Below are 23,475 nucleotides of genomic sequence, written 5' to 3' on the forward strand. Positions count from 1 at the left end.
TAAAAAAAAAAAAATAAATAAATAAATAAATAAATAAATAAATAAATAAATAAATTAAAAGCAGATAAACCAGAAAATCAATACTGATTGAATACAAGGGGTTTAGGAAAGGTTACATTTTGCTATATGTGTGTACACTTTATTTGCATGGGGATTATATATTTGTTTCAGACATGTTTGTCACGAGGAGATTTCATTCTTAAGGGCAAGTCATGGGGGTGGGGGGTGATGGCATACTGACACTTGTGTATATAATATTTTGTAATAATAATGAGAGTATAAGATCCTATCTATGTAAGCTGCTTTTTTTTTTTTTTTTTTTTTTTTTTTTTTTTACTTTTTTTGTCTAGTGTCATATTCATGCCTGCATTTGGATTAGTCTCTGTGTTTTTTATGGTTGCTTATGACTCACATAAGCCTAAACTAAACTAAATTGCATCAAATGAATTGCTCTAAACTGAGTGTGAATTACCTCTCCATAATTGGGGGGCCTTCCCCTCTTTTCTTCTGTGACCATCATGGTCCACCACCACATCAAAACAAAGAGCCGCACTAGCCACCACGTTTAGTGTTAAAGTGCTAAATAAATGAGACTAACACACACTAAAGGACAAGACAAGTGACAAAATGAGAAACGGTAGGCTACATTATCTACTCTCCAAAAACTGAGGAGTTTATTGCACTGAAATACAATACTAATTTCTACCTTTGTGGACAAAAACCTCAGTGGGTTTAATTCTTGAATAAGTGACTGAATGCACTTTTAATTTTTTAACTAAAAGTACTTTTTAGTTTTAGTTAAGATGTATCTAATTTCAACTAAACTTAAATAAATTTCCTATTGTCTGAAAAACAGAATGAAAGGTGTTTTAAATTATAAAGGAGATTAACACTGAATATTTAACACGCAGGTCTGTGGGCATGTTCTCATCAAACCTTTGCTGTTAATACAGTACATATTTGTCATGTATCTTGGTTGTAACTAAGAATTGCATATGCATGGTCATTAGAACTTTGCTAAAAAAAAAAAACTAAATTTATGTTGTCTAAGATTTTGCTCTGCGCTGTACCTCTGGTTTTTCATCATATAAAAATGGTCAGGGACAAAAAAAAAAGAAAGAAAAGAAAAAAGTAAACTTCCCTTTCAAGATCCACTCTGATGTTTTGACCTACAGTTCTTCACTTAGAATAATTATGTTGGTCTATCTCCAATGACAGGTTCCATAATTTAATGTACATTAATGCAACAGGTTAAATTACTAAAAATGTAGCACAGGGCTTTATCCCCCCTCCCCACTCCCCACACCCCCCAAAGGAGAGGCAACGAGTGTTGTTTTTGGTTCTGTTTGTTTCTTTCTTAAAACTTTAGCTGCAAAACTACTGGTTGAATTCCTGACAAATTGAGTTTATAGATTGCCAGTGACCCAGAATAGATCTGATTACATTTTGGGAAAGGTAGGTCAAAGTTCAATTTTTTTATGAATTAAAAAAAAAAAAAAAAAAAATTCTCCCATTTACTTATAAAGGGCAAAATTTCACATGTCTGTAGCCGCAAAACTTTTGGTTGAATTCATACTAAACTGAGTTTATAGATTGCCAGTGACCCAGAATAGATGTCATTACACTTTGGAAAAATAGGTCAAAGTTCAAATTTTTAATTAATTTTTTAAATCTTTTTTCTTCTCCCATTTACTTATAATGGGCAAAATTTCAAACGTCTATAAAACCATCAGTTTTGTTTCAATTTACTTCAGACTTGGCACATATATAGAGGCAATTGATGTGCTGACATCACCACACATACAGACATGATGACACCAGCTGGATCGATGCCAAAATAAGCTATAATACGTGCGAGGGGTGGGGTTTATTGTGTTTGGCACCACTTGTTTTAATACTGCATTTGTAAGAAATTCAAAGGAACTTCAACATCATTACTGTATCTTCTGAGCCATCTCTAAAATCCCCTGCAAGTCCTTATTATTGTAAATATTTATGTGTTTGTTTTTATATCTGTATTCTTAAGATATTTTTAATTAAAGACTTTTTTTTTTCTTTTCGAAACACTAAAATGAACTATAGTGCAGAACCATTACTGAGGAAGACAGCACATATGAAAACAATGAAATAGTATGAATGTAGAAGTACAAATCACATTGTCTGACATGAGCTCCTTGGTCTTCAAAAAGCCTTTATTGATCCAGTTTTTTGTTCATATCTTTGTGGGGTTCAGCTTCATGAATGTCCCTGCTGAATCTGTGTGCATATACAACTGATCAGAACAAGCTTATATTTCACCCAGTAACAATAGACTAAACTCATATCAACATAAATACCTATGCAAAATAACACTGTGTACATTTTCAAAATAAAATCCACTGTCTCTGCTGGTAATATACAATAAGACAGGCCTATATCAGACCTGGAGCTGGTAAACTGAAAACAGAAGAAGTGTTACTAATGGAAGGTACAATAATGCAATATGCATTATTTCTCTTTAGTAAGACATTTATCAAGTGCACATGGATGCTCTTAATTGCAACAGTTTACAGCTGCAGAAGTATAAAGCAATAGGGTTATTCAATCATCATGCAAGTTAAAATAATGTCTTCATCCAACTGCAGTCAAATTTGTGCATAATTAGGCTATAAAACTGAGATCATACCTTTAAAATAATAATAATAATAAAAAAAAACATGTCTGGTGGGCTTTGTTATAGTGCTACGTATTATTCTGTAGAAATGTCTTGAATAACAATACATATATGTTGGATTTGTAGAATAATGTGATAGACTACTTCCAAAGCCCTGTAAAAACAGTCTGCAAACCACTTGTGCATTGATTCTCCCAACAAAGCATCAGACAAAGCTCAGATATGACATTAGATATGACACTGACACAATACAAATGCCAGAGCAGAGTGTCAGATTTGTTCTTCTTTTTGACCTGTGCTTGTAGGAATTGTTATAATGTTGAGTATTTATAGGATAGAAGGAAGATGAAAGAAACAGAGACAGTGGAGGAAACAGACAACAAGCTAAATGTGCTAAAACAAACCAAATAAGTGCTTCGTCTTCACCAGTGTCCTGCAGTTTAGGTCCAGAAAATGTCTCAACAGGCAAAGACATTAGGTTTAATAAGGATAATCGTCTGATGTGTCGCCTTTACAGACAGATTTAAAGCTACATTAGGCAGGTGTAGCTCCAAATGGCTAAAAACATGAACTAATGTTATTACCAATGGCAAAATTACACACCTGCACACTGAGGACATGGCTATGAGGATTTCCCAGTGAGTTGAAATGTGTCCTTTCTGGGAGAACTAATCAATTATATAAATGCAAATACAACAAACATTTATATTCTGGGTTGAAAATGACTGACTGCACATTGTTGACTGTGTCGTACTGTCCTAAAGGCTGATTCTGCTATTATTCTACATTGTTCTTCTCATAATAGAATAATAAGAATTTAAATCATAAGAATTTAAAGTCCAAAATTGATGATATGTCAGCCTATCTCAATATTTTCTAACTTAAAAAATAATTGTAATTCAGTAAATTTACTTTATTTAATTTACTGGAAATTTATATAGTTGTGGAAAACGTTACTCAAACAGGGATAAACAGTGAATTTGCTGGGGTTGACTTTCAGTGGCTGAGGAACGCATTCAATGCTGGTTTTGGAGTTTTCTGACAGGTAGAAAAATGCAGAATATGACCAGTTTCATCCTTTGGCTGACGACCAGACTAAATTACAGCAGATACAACAGGTACAGATATGTGAGCTGTGTCACCTTTGGACACATTTTCACATTTTCTTCAGTGACTCTAGTTAAACTGACTCCGTTTAAGGTTGGCCTTATGCCCCCTGATGCTGTTCACAGCTGCCAACACTGTTGTTTACTCCTGGCAATGATGAAACACACTGTCACTGATTTCTGCCGTGAAGTGAAAAGTGAGTGATTCTAGTACTACTATTTAAGACAGAGGAAACTGCTATGAAACAATCTACTCTGGCACTTAGACAGTAATCATCTTAAAGTGACTAAGCACAAAACAAAGGGCTGTTCCAGTTTGTGTTGGTATGTTTGTCTATGTGATGCTATCATCATTATCCTCTCTTTAGTCCTTTTTTTTGGTTTCCTCCAGGTACAGAAGTCCACTTAGGTCTCGACTTTCCCATATGTCCCCTCTGGAGGCCGGTACTGTTTAGGGAAGGCTTTGAGCTGGAGAGAGTTAAAGGCGTATTTACGGCATCCCACATTCTTCATGGTGTTTTCTCTCCTGCAGCCCTCACTGATGAAAAGGAAAACACAGAGAAAATGTATTATTAAAGGTTCAATGCAGAGCCTTCGATATAATAGAGTTGTGATACTTCCATAAACTCCTGTTGTAAAAAATGGCGTAAGTAAATGGGGGAAAAAAAAAGATTTAAAAAATTAATAAAAAAATTGAGCTTTGACCTACTGTTCTCAAAATGTAATGAGATCTATTCTGGGTCACTGGTAATCTATAAACCCAATTTGGTATAAATTCAACCAATAGTTTTGCTGCTAGAATGTTAGCAAACAAACAAACATACAAACTAAACCAAAAACAATACCCCTTGCCTTCCCTTCAGGGGGTGAGGTGATTAAGAAAAAGTTACTTTTTTAGCAAAAATATTGCTAACTGACTGTAAAAACAAGTGTTTCCACCCACTGCCATTGATTAAACTCTATGGGTTTTACTGGTGAATCAGTGTTGTAGAAGGTGACGGTGTTTCCACAGTAACTACGGAGCCTCTGAACGTCCAAATGGGTCACATCTGATGACCATGAAAAGATGATAAACTGCATTTTACACCTTTACATACATTTAATTATTTACATGTATTGATAAGATTAGTGGATCAACAGGTATTAAACAGTTTATATCTGTCAGTGGTTTGTGTCGCTGGTGGTCCCTATGGGTTAATGACACATTTTTTTGGCCCTTCCAAATTTCTGGAGACTTCAAATTACTTAATTTTTTTTTCTTAAAATGGGGCCTTTTCTCTTTGATATATTTTCTACGTTCTACTTTAAATAAAATCTTAGCTTATTTACATTTTTCACCACTCCCCAACATTTTTGGAATTGGGGTTGTATGTAGACAAAATATTAAACACAGAATTTGAGCATTACTTTCTACCCTTCCACTTGAAAAAATTTCCTATATTCTTAAGGGCAAACAGGAGTCATTTGAATGTGTTTGGAATCCTTTCATTGTGTACGCTAAGAATCTAAATTTACTGGAGGACAATGCAAACATTTGAAAAAGTTACCACTGTGGTTTCTAAAGGCAGATGCTCAGATTTCTGTATTTTGTGTACATATATATATATATATATATATATATATATATATATATTTTTTTTTTTTTTTTTTTTGTAAACATAATAATGTTTGTAGTCAACAGGTTGCATGGATCTGATATATGCACTGTTTGTTGTTTGTTTGTTAAAATGCTAAGAATTTTAATAAAAACATTTTGACAAAAAAAAAAGAATATGAGGATTAATGTTGATGTGATCACGCTGTTGATACAGTGCAGTAAAAGGTGTTCGAGTCATCCCTGCTTTCACCGGTGTCTGACCTGCGCATACAGTCCAAGGCCTGGTAGAAGACCTGCGGGGCGAGGCCGTGCTCCTGCTGCAGGACCTGACACTGCTCCAGTGTCAGAGACATGGCGGTGCGGTCCTTGGCGCTCTTACAGCTGGTGAAACGGACTCCATTCAGGCGCCGGCATGCCTATGGAGACCAAAGGAGAACAACTGTCAGGGGGTGACACTGTTTTTTCCTGGAGGAGACGTGGAACGCTGGTGTACCTCGGCCGCCTGCCACAAAATCTCCACATTTTTGCTTTTCTTGGCATTGACATTCTGGCTCAGCATTTTGAGCAGATCGGGCAGACCGGTGGTGCTGCGGGAGCGAGGGAGGCCTGAGGAGATAACAGAGGAGGAATGATGAGCTGAGGGTAATGTGAGGATTATTATTTCCCTCTGAAGCGTCTCTTGTGTCATTATACTCACAATCCTCTGGCAGAACCTCTTTGAACTGGTCGTAGTAGGAGGTGAGGCGAGTCATGCTCTCCATGTTGATCACCTCCTGTAGTGAAGTGTCTCCAAACCTGCACGTACATGTATAATAATAGAGAAATTTAACAAAGGAACTGAACACCCTTCCTCTTCACACCCACAGGATCCATCTTTCACAACAGATATTTTTAGTGAAAACCCACAGGTATTATTGGTATCATGAGGATTCATCCATGTTGTATCACTGCAATGGCCTAAAACTAAACTAAACGAACATAAGTGGAAATAAATGAAACAGAGCCATCCATTATGTTATAAGTAACACCAGGGGCACTGCTACCAATTTTTGAAAGGGTTAATATATATGGGGTGTGCCCATAATGAACATAGGATACGCTGGCGTGAAACGAAACTGAAACTTGGGAGATTTCTTTTTTGCTTGAATGAAGCAAAAAAAAATCTTGAATTAAGCAAAAAAAACCTGCCAATGGAAAAAGTGAAAATTATCTTGGTAAGATTTCTTGAAATAAGATTTTCAAGATCTATTGTCTAAAAATAAGTTCTTCTATTTCACTGAAAAGTTACTCTTGATTATGTCTTATTTTAAGTGTGATGAGATATTTTGACTAGAAATGAGAAAAATACCCTTGGTAAGATTTAGATTTTTCCTAGTGTTCTGGTATCATTGTGGAGTTGAATTAATGAAGAATTCAAACCCAAGCATAGCATTTACATTTAATGTAGACCACAGGGAAATGTTTTAAAATGCATAATTCCATTTAAAAAAAAGCAAAATATCACTCCTTTAACCCTTTCATGCATAGTGGTCACTACAGTGGACAGCCATTTTCCAGTTGTTCTCTTATATATTCATGGGTTTTGTCGTTTTAGTTCCGTATCAGCCAACACAGAGGACACTTATGCACCATCCCATAATACACTGCAATTCATACCATTACTGTAACTTTGCTGTTCTTGATAAACCTGATCTGCAGTAACATGTTTGAGTGTAAATCAATTGCTTGTTATTGTGATTAGACTATAATTAACAGGGTTTTTTTTTTAAACAAAAAAGGATTTTTTTTGCATATTATCTCCATGAAGTGAGTAATAATTAGTATTAGTGTATGCTAAAATGTGAGAAAACATCAGATTAGCAGCATTAAAAATGTTTTTATTTCATAGTTTTCACACAGTATATCAGTAAATATATATTTCTTTGCTTAAAAAATTAAACGCATGGTGTCCAGCTGAGTGGAACTCCATGAAAAATAGGTTCATAAGAAAATTTTCAATCACATTGTTTTTTTATGCCTAAAAAAGAAATAAAATAAATAAAATACTACTAAAAAAAACACTCAGGAAAAATATCTTGATTAAGGTTCTCATAATTCATGCATGAAAGGGTTAAGTGGACCATGTTGGTAATAAACCACACATTATCTTTATGTATTAAATGACCTGTTTTTAGTTTTGTTATGTACAGTTAGAGTCACTGGTATTACCTTTTTCTACACGTAGCTTCATTCATTTTCTAATTTATCTCTGTGTACACATTTTAGACTTTTGTTTGAGGGAGATGAAATATTCAGTAGAACATAGAACACGTCTCTGTCGGTAAAACTGCCTTTTTCAGCTGCAGTGCCCTTTCTCTTCTCTCTTTTCTGGCCTCAGGCGCTGCCTTTACCTCACCTGCCTTCTATTCTCAGTGACTCACTTCTCAGCCAGGGTCTGCTGTTCGTTGATCCCCACGTTGAACAGGACGGGCTGAACACGCAGCAGCATCCCGTTCTGGATCTCCCTCGGCAGCGTGTCAAACATGGCTCCTGGCATAGGGACCCTGACGTTAAAGCCGTTCCTGTTTCCTGTGATCACCGGCAGCATGTCTGGGCTGAAGGCTGAAGTCGCTTGGGTGACTTTAAAGGTGACATTTCTCAGGTCCATCACTCCGACGCTCATATCCTCCAACATAGCGAGCTCCTCCCCTTTAAATCACACAGAGTCATGACTGACTTTCATGCAAATATCTGTGTTTCAGCAAAAAGTCAAATTAATATGAAGCAAAAATGTGAATTAGGAGCGTTTCCATAAACTGGTTAATAATCTAAATTGCAATGTGTTTTAAAATGGTGGCGAAGAAAAGAAGCAAAGAATACTGCTGTTGTTATCCATCTAAAATGCCTGTGATGTCTTATTTTTCACAGATGGTACAACTGAGCAGTCAGCTGATCAATTATCGATCATGAGGTAAATGTTTGCCACATGAGTAGTTATTCAGAGAAGGTGTTTCCATTTCCTCTATGAGCAATTCTTAGGAAATGTCTATAAATACTTTCTGATGCAAAGTATCAAAATGCACATTAAATACTTAATAGAAACATGCAATACATACAGATTTTTTTAGTTGATAATTAATTGTTTTTGGAGCAATTATAAAATATATAAAGCTGCAGAATCTTTGTGGATTGTATTAGAACAGCACCTAAGTATGTGTCTACTCTGAAACAGTATTGACGAAGCTCCTCCAATATATGATTAGATTTATTAAAAAAAACACTTTGATGGAAATGACTCACTTAAAATTTTGCAAATTCATCTGTTTAAAAAGTTTTTTTCTCCTTATGCTCTAAAATTTCCACCATTAGGCACTAAACTTAACATTGTCCTTTTAATGACATGCTTTATTATTAATTGATGCATGCAGAGTCGAGCAGAAGTGGGTGTGTTCTTTTAGTCTTCTACTTTGTAATAAGTATATAAAAAGGCCTCTATAGATTACCATAGGTGCTGAGCAGGCCTTCATACTGCACCAATAAGCCGATGGTGTGAAGCTGCCTGAGGAAACCTGAGTCACAAAGACTGTTCCTCAGCTTGAGAACGAAGCCGCAGATCAGAGCTGTTAGCTGTAAGAAGCACAGCGCATATTAATACAGTCAAAATGCACAATAAATAATAACAACATCTATCCAAAATACACATGGGAAAAGTTTACTCTCAAGGCCTTCTGAGGGAAATGCTTTTGTTTTGTCCTTTCTCAAACTTAACTCACTAGATCTGGAGTCTAAACCTCCTGAAAACTGAAAATCATGCTCACCCTCATCTATAGGAACACTTCATCCACAACATCCTGCTACACCTGTTGGTTTCTTCACACTTTAGACTACCCCATTAGTCTGGCTCACAGAATAAATCAGCTCTCACAATGTAAAACAATAATAACAAGTGGTGCCAGGCACAACAAACCCCGCTCCTTGCACATAATTTGCTCATTATAAGTAAATGGGAGGATTTTAAAAAAGTCATAAAAATTTGAACTCTGACCGACTGTTCCCAAAATGTAATGAGATCCATTCTAGGTCACTGGCAATCTATATAGCCAGTTTGGTATGAATTCAACCAAAAGTTTTGCTGCTAAAGACATTTGAAATTTCACCCATTATAAGTAAATGGAGAATTTTAAAAAAAAAAAGATTCATAACAAATGTGAACTTTGACCTACTTTTCCCAAAATGTAACCACATCTATTCTGGGTCGCTAGTGATCTATAAACCCAATTTGATATGAATTCAACCAATAGTTTTGCTGCTAGAATGTTAACAACGAAACAAAGAAACTGAACCAAAAACAATACCCCTTGCCTCCCCTTAAGGGGTTAACAACCTCCAATCTGTAACCACACACTGAAAACAGCATCTTTTTATGTGGTGTTTTCTTTTGCATAGGTTCCTTCCTCCCATGCAAATCTCCCGGCAGAGAAGAGTGGGATTGGTTTGAGGAAATACACATTATACTGAGCCACATCCATCCCCAGTGCTGCCAGAAGTGTAGAAGTGTGGCTAATATGACAATAATGCCTCACCTGACTTCCTGAAATTTCTCTACAAAAATCTCTATCTGTCTGAAAGTGCTAAAGGCTGCCTTCTTCCATCCCTATCTACTTGTGTATGAGTTAAAGTAAGGGACAGGAACCGTCTGGGAGTGAACAGACCGTCTGGCAGAAGACGACGTCGCGGCGGTACTGCATGGTGAGGCTCATGGCGATGGTCGGGGCGCTGTCTTGCATCAGCAGAAACACCATGGCCTTCTTTGCTTTGTCGCTCATTAGAGACACACAGTCGGTCAATGTGGTTAGGAGAGGATAGAGAATGTCACTCCATTCACCTGAAGACAAGCAGACAGGTAAACACATATGCAAACACTGTGGGGACAAGGTTTGAGGAATCTACATGTTAAGTCATTGTTACACATTCATCCATTCAATATACTCTTTTTAATTTCAACAGTGTAAAAATGTTTCTGTCCGAGCCAATAATACATCTGTATGAATAAATGATGTTTTGAATGGAGTAGCTGTATGTATAATTCACAATGGGAGGTTTGGTCTCACCTGGTGAAGTCTTCTCTACCTCTGGGCTGCTATCTAGAAGTGAGAAAAAGACAGATAACAACAGGAATATGCTGTATTTTGACATTTGAATCAACATTGATCTTAGGATTTAAAACATCAAGAAAAACACAATTTCTAGCCTTAGCAAGTTGAAAAAAAAACTACAGATTCCATTACCAGGAGTTGAATTGTCTTTAGGGTATATCCAGTTGCTATGGATACCTCATAAGAGTGACACGTTGATGCTAACCCTCTAATCTTCAGCACAGAGATCGATCAATACCTGGATACACTGCCTGGCAGGCATGATATATAATTGTGTCAACATTATTGTGAGGTGGGAATCGTCTCAATAGTCATCTGCAGGACATACAATGTCATCTAAAGCAAATTTGCTTAAACATCCTTCCATTTTTTTTTATGTCTGACGTGCAGAGAACCTATATTGTTCACTCCACCACTACTCTACAAGAGTCTGTCTGATACACCATGACTTTGATACAGACAGTGTGATGTCTGGGTTTCCCCTGACTGTTGTTACTAAGTGTGCTATGGTTTTATTTGTCCCACTCAAAGCATCTTTACATTTCTCATGAGCTCTAACAGTGTTTTGTGCTGTTGTTTTGGTAAAGCATCGCTGTAAAATAGGGATTATGTCTCAGCTGGAAAACTCAGAGTGACTGTAGTGAGATAATCTGAACTCATTTCACTCATATTTCATTAATGTCAGCAAGAGACGTAACACAAACTCCGACAGGTTAAAGTGGACTGACTGAACAGTGAAAACGAGTTATGAATAGGGCTGCACGATTTTGGCCAAAAATAAAATCCAGATTTTTTCCTCTAAAAACTCAAATTTTGATTTCAATTCAGGCTGGTGGTGACGTTTTACACAGCATGTTATTTTCATGTGCAGCACACAATATAACGCACTGCTCCCACTCTGGCGTGTGATGAAGTTTGCAGCAAGGAATGATTTGGTCTTCATCGGAAACTTCAAAGCTGTACCAATTCCACACGACCGACTCGCTCTTGCTATTTTTAGCCACAAACTTCTCACTCTTCTTAGCAAATGGCATTTTTGTACTGGTGTGTGGAGACCAAAGACTGTAGAGACCGCTCTCACAGTTAGGAGGAGGAGCCTACGATAGCCCGGAGACACGAGAGAGATTAAATTCGATTTGACAATTACCCTGTTTTAAACATCGTTCTAATTAAATAATCTCAGATTTTTAATTTAGAATTGATTAATCGTGCAGCCCTAGTTCTGAACCATTTAAAAATGATTATAAGTACATGTAAGTATGCAGCATTGTCCTTACAAACATTAGATAGACTCTTACAATAATAATACTCTGCCTACAATAAAGTTTCTGTTCATCAACCTTCATCCTGCAGCATTGCACGTGTGTCAACAAAACAATATAAAAACCAAAGACAACCTCTATGCAAATGCTGCTCCCATAAACTAATCATTAGAATTTTTTAGTGTTACTATTAACCCTTCCATGCACAGTGGTCGCTACAGTGGACAGCTATTCAAAGTTGTTCTCTTGTAAATTCATGGATTTTGTTGTTTTACTTGCATATCAACCAACACAGTGGACGTTTATGCATCATCCCATACAATGCAATTCATAACATTACTGTTCCTGATCAACCTGATCTGCAGTAACATATTTGAGTGTAAATCAATTGCTAATGGTTATTAGACTGTAATTAACAGGGTTTTTTTAAACAACATTTTTTTGGGCACATCTGAGTAATAACTAGAGACCCAGAAAAGGAAAAGTTTTGGCTTTTTTACATATAATAATTGTCTTGATTGGAAATAACATGATGCAACAGTTTTTTCAGATAGATTTTTTTTTAAATAATGGAATGTCCTTTGCAGTGGACAGTATTATTTTTCATTTATTATTTTTTTTATAAAGCTGTAAAACTCTTGTCCCCTACAGAGGACAAAAATGCATTGCTGGGTCTCAGGAGATTATAGAATGTTAAAATGTGAGAGCAGATTAACCGCATTAAAGAAATGTATTTCATAGTTTTCACAAAGTATGTCAATAAATGCATGGTGTCCAGCATTTTGTAACCCCATGAAAACAGGCTCATAAAAAAAAAAAAAAAAAAAAAAAAAAAAAAAAATCGATCATATTGCTTTTTTCATACCTAAAGAGGAATAAAAACACTCAGGAAAAAAATCTTGATTAAGGTTCTCATAATTCATGCATGAAAGGGTTAAAGTCCTTAGCATTGTTAATATCACACTTTACTGTAAATTGCAGAAGTGACATAAATAAATAAAATGTAAAATACAGTTTCATTGTTTTGCAGTATTGAGTCATAGTACTCCATCCATCCTAGCCCACCCACACACTATATTTTAACAGTGTTTGCTCACCTTTCTTAGTGCTACTTGTCTCCTCGTTGGCGAGCAGGAAAACATCTTCAGAGCTGCTATCACTCTCCAGTTTGTCTCTCTGCAGCAGCCTGTCCACCCTCTGGATCACACACTCCAAACTCTTGTCAACATTTAGCCAAACCTTCTCCTGCACACAGACATAATACAACACATCACACAGTGTGTAAACGAATCCGTACAATGAGCCACTGTTATTACACCTACCCACTCCTCCTCGTGCAAGTCCGCCTGCATGGACATACGCTTGCTTTTACTCCCTTCGATGCCCTCTGGAGGAAGCGCATGGCGAGAAGGCGAGGTGGCAGTGCGGGACGGGGAGGTGGGGTGGCGAGAGGGCGAGCGGGAGGGCGAGCGAGAGGAAGGAGATAGAGAAGAAGAGGAGGGTGACGGGGTGCTTCGTTGAGAGAACTCTGGACGGGCGGCTGCCAGTGCCACGATGGCTGACGACAGCAGCTTAGAGTCGCACACTGTCACCAGCTGCCGAGTCTGAAGGAAGGGAAGAGGAGATGAGACCGGAAAAAGGATGTGTCAGATTTAGGTGAAGGTCAGCTAACAGGGATCTAGGATGAAATGCACTCCTTTAATATAACGTGACATTAAAAATGAGGAAAATGTGTTTTGGTTGTTTATACTTTGTTTTGGCTATAGGTGAGTTTTTTTATTTACACAATATATGTTATGACTTTTTTCTTCAACTGCAGAATAAATGACCAACTTTTGGTTTCATCATCAATAGTAAAAATGAACTTTGTAGCTAAAATGTGATTCTCTAAATGTTTAATATGAAACAAAATAGAACAGACACTGCAACAGAGATAAACTGCCGTAATTAACCCATTAGGCACCAGAGTTTTATTTATTTATTTTTTGAATATTGAATTTTGATATCAAGATTTCAAAAAGCTGTTACATTCAGTTATGATACTTGTTGCAATATTGCAACTTTGGAGCTTAGAGGGTTAATGAAACATAAGACTGAAAATAATGTTCAGAATGCAATATTGTTCTGTTTACTGTTTGGCCTCACAAAGTTTGTACAGTTTTGTACAAAAATCATTCTTTATTATTCTATATTTTTATACATATGTTTGTTCTATAACACTAAACTAACTGAGCTAAGGTTAGGCCAGAGTCACATTCCTTGTTTGGGTGCACAAACATGACCAAAACTGATCTGGCAAATCTGAAAATATTGACCTTTTTTGCCTCAAAACCATGATTTAATAGCATAATGTTCCTGAAACATGTAATTGTTTGCTCTGAGCACAACAAATTTCAGATGAAGTGACTCCTGCTGTTTTTATCCACTTTTAGATTAATATTTTAATGACCAGTCAAAAAAACATAACAACTCTTAAATATGCCAAGTCATCTATTAATTTTGGCCACCACTGTAAGAACCCACTGAGACAAACACCCAACGACAGAAATAACTGAATACATGGAATGCTGAACCAAATGGTAACGTATGTGCTGTACCTTCTCGGTCAGGATGGCCAGAGTCCTCTCCAGAGCGTTGGCTGAACGCTCCTTGGCGGCTCGGGACAGACGTTCTGTGTAGTAACACACCTGTGTCTTCAGAGTGTTAATCTGACCAATCAGATCCTTTGCTTTTGTCACATCCTGAGGCAGGTACGCCATCGCTTTGGAGCCAGATCCAGGAGAACTTTGAAAGACAAAACCAGGAGAGGGAAAATGATTGCAGGCAGAGAAGGGTGAAGATATTAACATCTAAAATTAACATAAAATGCCGTAATAACATCTCACCTATCCTCCCCATAAGTCCTGATGAAGTAAGGTAAAAAAGAAACAAATCATAAAGAAAGGTTTGTTAATCACATCATGAAGTCAAACGACTCTTTACACAAAAACACATTGTTTTTAGCTTTGTTTTACTCACTGCTTCCTGGCTTCTTCAAGCTTGTGCACAAGTTTTCGGAGGCCGCAGCCTTTAAAGCCTTGGTGATGTGCCGCCGGAGCACCAATAGTCACAACATCGTATGTCCGGTCTGATAGAAGGGAATAAGAAGTTACATAATAAACACATTTAACCTTAACAGACACAAAGAGTTTACATTAACCCATGTGCGTTAAAACCTACCATAACCAGACTCGCCCTGTACTCTCATCCTCTGGATGTGCAGGTTAGTGGGAATGAACTCCAACTTCCTCTCAGCTTTCAAGGTACTAGACTTGAATGAAGGACCTGGAAAAAAACAGAATAGACTGTATAACTCTGGAAAATATGAGTTGAAGTACATTTAATAGTTTAATTGGAGTTTTACTAAGGAAAGGTAAGGTAAGGTAAGGTAAGATAAGATAAGATAAGATAAGATAAGATAAGATAAGATTTTTAACCTGCCTTTTATTTTTACTCTGCTTTATTGTTTGTTTTTAACTCTCCTGTTTTACTGTACGGTGTCCTTGAGTGCCAAGAAAGACGCCTATAAATAAAATGTATTATTATTATTATTATTATTATTATTATTATTATTATTATTATTATTATTATTATTATTATTATTATAAGATAAGATAAGATAAGATAAGATAAGATAAAGTAAGGTAAGATAAGATAAGATAAGATAAAGTAAAATAAGATAAGATAAGATAAGATAAGATAAGATAAGATAAGATAAGATAAGATAAGATAAAGTAAGGTAAGATATGATAAGATAAGATAAGATAAGATAAGATAAGATAAGATAAGATAAGATAAGATAAGATAAGATAAAGTAAGGTAAGATAAGATAAGATAAGATAAAGTAAGGTAAGGTAAGATAAGATAAGATAAGATAAGATAAGATAAGATAAGATAAGATAAGATAAGATAAGACAAGATAAAATAAGATAAGATAAGATAAGATAAGATAAGATAAGATAAGATAAAGTAAGGTAAGGTAAGATAAGATAAGATAAAGTAAGGTAAGATAAGATAAAGTAAGGTAAGATAAGATAAGATAAGATAAAGTAAGGTAAGATAAGATAAGATAAGATAAGATAAGATAAGATAAGACAAGACAAGACAAGACAAGATAAGATAAGATAAAGTAAGGTAAGATAAGATAAGATAAGATCGCATAACATAACATAACATAACATAACATAACATAACATAACATAACATAACATAACATAACATAACATTACATTACATTACATTACATTAAATTACATTCAAATTACTTCTGGTCATATTAAGTGCAACTTTCACCACTTTATTCTCCCAGAAAACTGCATGTTCTACAAAAAAGGCTGATGTAGAAAAAAGTTGCCAAGGGTATTAGCGTTAAAATCCTTGCAGCAGAGGATGATCTAATATTTAGTGAGCCTGCCCCCAGTGTGGATGTGTGAGCTTCTAACCCTTGTATTCATGCAGATCACTAATGGTCTCCTGGTAGGTGAGGATGATGGTCTGATACTGAGTGATGATCTGCCTCCTGAGGTTCTCCCAGCACGGAGAAAGCTCACCCAGTTCTTCCAGCTCACAAACCCTGCACAGCAGATGAACACATTCATGAGCTCACAGTTTGCCACTTACAGTTTGCCACTGTGCACTTAAAGACTTTGCAGTAACAGATGTTTATAGCTGTGCCAACTCTCCAGGTTACTGATATTAAACCAACCAGCTGAGAAATTAACCAAAAAGGAGGAGAATAGAGTTGGTGCTTAATTTGAGTATTTCCATTTCATTTTACTCTGTTGTACTTTATACTCCACGACAGTTTTGATACTTTTCAGATTACAGTTTTTCATTCACCTCACACTTTTTTTTAATCTGTTGAAACAATTAAATATCTCCAAAAATAACTGAATTTGAATATTTGTGACAAACTGAAGGATTATTACAATATGAATTGAGTTAAAAATTGTTGTACTAACCCATAAAGACCCAGTGCTACTTTTGTGGCAGTTTCCAAATTAATTGTTCTCTCTATTTAACTTTTCTGAATTGATTTATCACCGTTTATTATAATATGATCTTCTGTATTTCAATTTTTTCAGTGAAAATCAGCTATTTTCCCCTATTTAATTCACTGATCATGTAGATGTTAAAAAAAATACAGATTAAAGTTAATTGTCATAATATCAGAAACAGAGAAAAATGAAGAAAATGTGACTTTTTCAACAAAATCTGTCATTAATTGAACATAAACCCAGTGTCTCCATCCACTGCTTTTCATCAAACTCCATGGGTTTTACTGTTGAGTCAGTGTTATAGATGATGGTGTTTCCACGGTAACTACGGAGCCTCTGAACGTCCAAATGGTTCATATCTGATGACCATGAAAAGATGACAAACTGCATTTTACACCAAATATTTACATGTATTGATATGATTATTGGATCAACAGGTATTAAACATTTCAGATCAGTAGATGGTTTTGGTCACTGGTGTATATTTGGGTCTTTATGGGTTAAGCTAAAGAGTTTTTATTCAATGACTCTGTAAAACCCTCCCTGGATTAACTAGAAAATGTATAACCTCATTATAAACCCTTTATAAATGACCTCATAAACTATCCTTATTATAAAGTGATAAATAGAAGGATTACCTCCAGTTGAAAACCACAGCAGTGAACTACACTGTTGCTTTTGTGATTTGAGATTCAATCTTTAGCTCAATCCCACTGAGATCCTTTTATTTATTACCTGACGGCGTCTTCCTCCAGCAGCAGTTTGACAAACTGCCGAGGGATGTGCAGGGAGAGCACACTCTCCGCCATCTGCTCCAGGATCCGAAGGTGGTTGCCATCCGTTGTCGGGAAGCGGTACGTCCGTGACATAACGCCTCCGAACACTGAAGTACCGGTAGAACATGACATCCGATCACAGCTGTGATTCAGTGTGACACAGCTAACAGTCCAAATGTCACTACAGAATCACATCATTACAACAGGTTTATGTCCATATAAACACACACTCACCGGCCTTCAGCAGAGGGTCTTTACACAGAGATGAGGACTTGGATTTAATGCCCATGGATTCAGTCAGGCTTTCATCAACGGGGAGAACCATCTGACACAGAAAAGCACATCAATATGTGTAAAGAATCCACTAAACCTTCATATGTTCAAGTTCTTCATGTTCTGATGAGCAGACTAAAACCAAATGCAAAAATGTAATCACAAATTTCATGATTCAGAATAAAAACCACCAGGGTTTAATGGAATATATTAATTTTTTTTTTTAAGTTTTGCTTTGGACACTTGATAAAAATGCATATTTTAATGTCAGTATATTGATAATAAGCACAAATTAGTGGGTGTCATGATGTGAAATAATGTAAAAAACAAAATCCTAAAAGTACAATAAAAAGAGATATGTCTTATTAGTTCAGTGCAGTAATAATATTTTATATAATTTCATGGTTATGGGATCAAATGAAATGGAAGCAACCATCCATTCAACTATTAATGTAGCCAAAAATAAATGGATTACACAGAATTTTTTTTTAGATTTGATGTGACGATGATTAGTAAATAAATTTTTATACACGTTTTCTCAAAATTATAAGTTCAGTACCTTTTCCTTTTTTCATTTGTTTAGTGAAGGCAGTGCTCTCCAGTGATCAGATCATAACCATCTGCATAATAATGTAACCACATAATGGCAGCCATTGTCATAAAATATGAAAATCATTAGCCACTCATTTGCCCTATATCTTGCTGTTCTTCATGCTGCTGAGTGGCGTCCCTGAGGTGCCCCAGTTGTAAGGCACATTTATCTGATATTCTCTACAACTCCTTTCTATGATGAAATTGCTTTTTTTTTTCCTTTTCTTTTTAATTCATTGTAATTCAGTTCACATAGATTCCACATAGGTCTCCAGATTTGTAATAAGTGAATTATTACCCTTGCCCCCTGAAGTGCAGGCAAGGGGTATTGTTTTTGGTTTGGTTTCTTTGTTTGTTTGTTAACAGTCTAGCAACAAAACAATTGGTTGAATTCATACTAAATTGGGTTTATAGACTCCCAATGACCCAGAATAGATCTCATTATATTTTGGGAACAGTAGGTCAAAGTTGAAATTTTTTTTATGAATTTTTGGGTGAAAATTCAAATGTCTGTAGCAGCAGAACTATTGGTTGAATTCATACCAAATTTGGTTTAAAGATTGCCAGTGACCCAGAATAGATGTGGTTATATTTTGGGAAAAGTAGGTCAAAATTAAAATTTTTTAATGAAATTTAAAAAATTTTTTTCCCTCCCATTTACTTATAATGGGCGAAATTTCAAATGTCTATAAAAACATCAATTTTGTTTCAATTTACTTCAAACCTGGCACATATATAGAGGCAACTAATATACTGATCACCACACGCATAGAAACGATGACATCAGCTGGATCGATGCCCAAATAAGCTACAATACGTGTGAGGGGAGGGGTTTGTTGTGCCTGGCCCCACTTCTTCACATTTGTATACATGTGTACACATACAGACAGTCATAAATAAACTGTGGGTAACTGTACGATGTGATAATACCATGACAACAGCCGAACTTAGATGTACAAAATCAGTCCTTACTCTTCCATTAACTGTGTCTCCTCTTTGTAACCTTGCGACTGGGGCTCTCTGCTCACGCTTCTCCTCGATCTGCCATGCGATGACAGTGATGTTCCCCACGCGCTCATTTTCTGCTGACCTGATGCACAGTGACATCTACATTCAGCGAGCCTGAATCTGGCCAGCAGCGTCTATTATTAAGTCAATGACAGCAGAAAAGGCAGAGTGTTGTGTCTGTGTGTTACCTGAGAGTCAGGTGCAGTCTGTGGTGTTTGTCCTGCAGCAGCTCCTTCACAGGAAACATTGCTGAGCCTAGCATGTACATCTGTAACAGAAACGCAAAACGAAAGTATAGAATGTAACATATAAAACCATAAGCGCTGTGATAAGAGCAGAGTTCAGAGGACTTTGTGGTGTTCTTGTTGGATCTTACCGTGCCCTGTGAACGGTCCTTCACATCGTAGACGGAAAGCTTGACCTGAGTCTGCTGAGTGATCAGAGAGTCTTGAAAGAAGGCTATACTGCTGAGGAATATAGGGTTACTGGTTCCCTGGACAAAAACACACAGAATATTACACAACATGAGGAAATTTAACTACAATTAAACCGATTCATATCACCATTTTTTTGTATTTTGTTAACATTATATTGTTTCTATAATTTATTTTCATAAGAAATTGATCGATATACTAATAACACAATGTAGGAAGTTTATGCTTTATGTTGGGACACATTTCTGTGTTGTAAAGAAAAGTAGAAAAGACATTAAAAGATACTCAGGTAGGGCTGTGCATTGGCAAGAATCTGGCAATACGATACAAATCACAATACTAGGATCACGATATGATATGTCACGATACATCACGCTACTGTTAAAAAGGCATTTTTTTTCGCTTGTTTGTTTTTTTATGATTATTTCCTTGAAAAATTGAATTACACCAGAAATATGCACAAATACTAAACAAATTTTTATTTGATCAAAACAGGATCTAATGTTTTACCACAAAACGTTCCTGTGTTCAAAGTGAAATTATGTTTTACAGACATTACAGTTTAAGATCCTGTTCAAATGTTCATTTTCTATTAGTTCAGAACTAACATCATAATATTTTTGTACAATCCCAACAAAAGAACTAACATTATTTAATAAAAGAGTGTTAAATTATAATACATAAAATGTAAACAAAAAGAAAAACAAAAAAGCAAACTGAACCTCCACAAAATCTGCATTGGAATAAATACCTAAAAATATCGATACAGTACTTCTTGATATCAATACAGTATTGCGAAATGAAATATCATGATATATTGCAGAACCGATATTTTCTTACACGCCTATACTCAGGTGCCTGTTTTGAGGGTTTATTATTGGCTCAATTAGCTGCATGCGTCTAACAGAGAATATTTATTTATGTTTATGTTCTGTGATATAAATGCATGTTATTCTATAAACTGTCATACATTATTAACTATTCAACAGTGGATGATGTGATGGTGACTAAAGCTGAATTAATGCATCAGGAACTATGGTGTGGTGTATTTCCTGGAGGGACTGACATGGAGATAATGCATCCGAGCAGTGATGTACAATACCTCTATGATTTCAGTCTGCGCATGCTTGGTCCAGAAGGCCTGGGGAGGCGTAGTACAGCTTACAGCTACAAAGCTGGTTGGCTTACGATCCAGAGCGGGAGTGACCAGTTCACTGCAGGCTGCAACAACATTTAAACACAGGAAGAGATTACAAGCTGCGGGATTTAATAGTGGGATGCTCACTAATCCTTGGCCATGGGACGAATGTTATGAAGTATTTCAGAGTTGTTAGTACTTGGAGATCTGCAGTCGAGATCGTAAAGCTTTTCTGCTGGACATAAATAACGGACTTTTCTTGAATTTCGTCAATGTTACAGGTGAATTGGAAGCAAATACACCTGGAATTCCTACTGAAGTATTTATATAATTCAGTGGTTCTCAATCTTTTTCTGTTGGCCCCCTTTGGAGGATGAAAAATCTTCAGATCCCCCTCAACCCCAACAACATTGTAACAGTGGTGCAATTATAACTTTTATTGAAAAAAACATCAATATTGTAACAATACTTTTTGCTTTTCCTTGAATAATTTGTTGTGCAAATTAAAAATAACTTCTATTTTTGCTTGAACAATACAAATAAACTCAACCAGACTGCTCCCTGAGACAATATTTTTCCAAATAAAAATAGGAAATGTGCAATTATCTACAACTATGACAATAAAGTTACTTTTAATTTAGAACAACAAACAAATTTTGGTAACAAAGATGGAGATTTTAACAATATCAGAGACTGTAATGAGCCCATTTCCATTGCACATTGCAGAACATTAAAGTGTAAACTGTACAAACTGCAAAAACAGAAACATTGCACATTTTTCTTTTCCAGTCCAACCCTGGTCCATTCTCCAAACCTAAACTCTTTGTCTAGTCTAGTCACAGATCACCATGGCACTAGATTTGTTTATTGTACGTCCCTAAAATGAGTCCAGGGTGCTCCAACGCTAAAATATTAGTTCCACCTGGTATATGTTCTAACCTGGAAAAAAAAAAAAAAACACCCAGGAGTGATCCCATGACCCCCCTGGCAAGCCTTCGCACCCCCCCTAGTACACCCACCCCGCAGTCTGAGAAACACTGACGTAACTAAAGAATGTTTTGGTGTGTCTACCCTCTCATCTGCTGAGGGTAGTTTGATTTATCCTGCACATACTCTTGGCATCTGCATCCCCAGGCATAAAACAGCATTAACAAAACATGAAACAACTCAGTGTAATGATCTAATAAACACTTGAGTGGTTAAGTCAGACAATATGTGGTAAGTCTGCACATTGGATGATAATCAGATCAAAATTTGACAATTAAAATAAGATCCTGTGCAAATCCATTTTTTAAAGCAAAATTAACAAGATTTTTTTGTACTATTTTTTTATTTTAGGTATTATTGGTGTTGTGTATTGAAACGCTTAAATATAACAAAGTTACTGCAAATGTTAGCTGTAAAATTTGTGCTCTTCCAACTTTCTGATAAGAGAAAAAGCACAGTTTCCTGTCAGTAGTCTGAGCTACATGCAGTGTCCTCTGAACTTACCCACACTAAACTCCAGCACCGGCTCATCCGGGTCCTGACTGTTGCCTGCAGCGGAAAAAGAAAACAAATGATGAAAGAACGCTCCGCCATTTCCTCATCAGTTACCATGGTGGCGGTTACTTAGTTACCTGACAGAGCCAGCCCCATCATCTCAGCTGAGAGATCAAACGTGTTGGCCCGGTACACCGACCACGGCCGATGGCGGGGGCTGCGCTCCTTCCCCGACATGGTGGCTGCACGTCAGGACGGACCTTAGACTTAATGAGCCGAGGTTAAAGACCAGAACAACGTGGACCACGGTTGAAATCCAAACTCGTCTCTGATGTCAGCTCTCTGAGATATTTATAGTTGTGTAGTTTCCTTTTTTTGTTGTCACTCGCTTGTCATGATAAATCTGGAAGAAAGGCAGAAAAAAACAAAGATGTAATCTGCTGTCCCCATGGAAACACATGAGAGAAACTGGACATCTTCAACTCTTTGAATCAGGATGGTAGTTGAGCTCCGCAAGATGAAGTAAAATTAGAAAATCTGCTTGGCATCATTCATATAATGACACAAACCCAGCCTCACATTACAGGGCACTATTAACACAATGAATACATAATTCCTCTGCTAAACTGAGTGTCTATATAATGTTCTATTCTGAGATCAGCTGTGTGTGATAGGTTGTCTATCTGTCAACACTCCACTTCTCTTTCTCTGACTTAATGTGCTAATAGAAGCAGTGGTACTTTTTCTGTGAGGGAAAAGTGTGATTTTTCTCACATCTGCAGGAGATCATCAACAGACTACATCTACACCTTCTGCTTCCTGATGCCTCTGTGCTCTCCTGGTGTTTCTTGAAAACTGGCTTTCAGACAAATATCAGATACACAAGCAAGAAACCCCATGATTAGGTTTTTTTTATCGAATGCCACTGTTATGCACAGACACACAGAAACAAAGGACAGAAAAATTATTTATGTTTAAGAGCGT

General features: G+C 36.4%; 1 protein-coding gene across 1 annotated transcript in view; it reads right to left on the reverse strand.

The window, feature by feature from the left end:
• Positions 1-2,171: 2,171 nt before the first annotated feature.
• inpp4aa (inositol polyphosphate-4-phosphatase type I Aa) overlaps positions 2,172-23,475 on the reverse strand; it is a 28,040-nt gene continuing 6,736 nt past the window's right edge. The window contains exons 2-24 of the mRNA XM_030124735.1: positions 22,629-22,894; positions 22,501-22,545; positions 20,974-21,092; positions 19,814-19,930; positions 19,626-19,705; positions 19,402-19,519; positions 17,800-17,890; positions 17,525-17,672; positions 16,235-16,365; positions 14,973-15,077; positions 14,772-14,880; positions 14,639-14,656; positions 14,351-14,537; positions 13,076-13,357; positions 12,851-12,998; positions 10,447-10,479; positions 10,048-10,220; positions 8,839-8,962; positions 7,777-8,044; positions 6,054-6,151; positions 5,850-5,962; positions 5,618-5,772; positions 2,172-4,297 (exon numbers count right to left, since the gene is read on the reverse strand). Coding sequence (XP_029980595.1) covers positions 4,165-4,297; positions 5,618-5,772; positions 5,850-5,962; positions 6,054-6,151; positions 7,777-8,044; positions 8,839-8,962; positions 10,048-10,220; positions 10,447-10,479; positions 12,851-12,998; positions 13,076-13,357; positions 14,351-14,537; positions 14,639-14,656; positions 14,772-14,880; positions 14,973-15,077; positions 16,235-16,365; positions 17,525-17,672; positions 17,800-17,890; positions 19,402-19,519; positions 19,626-19,705; positions 19,814-19,930; positions 20,974-21,092; positions 22,501-22,545; positions 22,629-22,728 — 2,895 coding nt within the window. The 5' untranslated portion in view covers positions 22,729-22,894 and the 3' untranslated portion in view covers positions 2,172-4,164. The remainder of the gene's footprint in view (positions 4,298-5,617; positions 5,773-5,849; positions 5,963-6,053; positions 6,152-7,776; positions 8,045-8,838; positions 8,963-10,047; positions 10,221-10,446; positions 10,480-12,850; positions 12,999-13,075; positions 13,358-14,350; positions 14,538-14,638; positions 14,657-14,771; positions 14,881-14,972; positions 15,078-16,234; positions 16,366-17,524; positions 17,673-17,799; positions 17,891-19,401; positions 19,520-19,625; positions 19,706-19,813; positions 19,931-20,973; positions 21,093-22,500; positions 22,546-22,628; positions 22,895-23,475) is intronic.

Source organism: Sphaeramia orbicularis, chromosome 21 (assembly GCF_902148855.1).
Source record: "Sphaeramia orbicularis chromosome 21, fSphaOr1.1, whole genome shotgun sequence".
NCBI classification, from domain to species: domain Eukaryota; kingdom Metazoa; phylum Chordata; class Actinopteri; order Kurtiformes; family Apogonidae; genus Sphaeramia; species Sphaeramia orbicularis.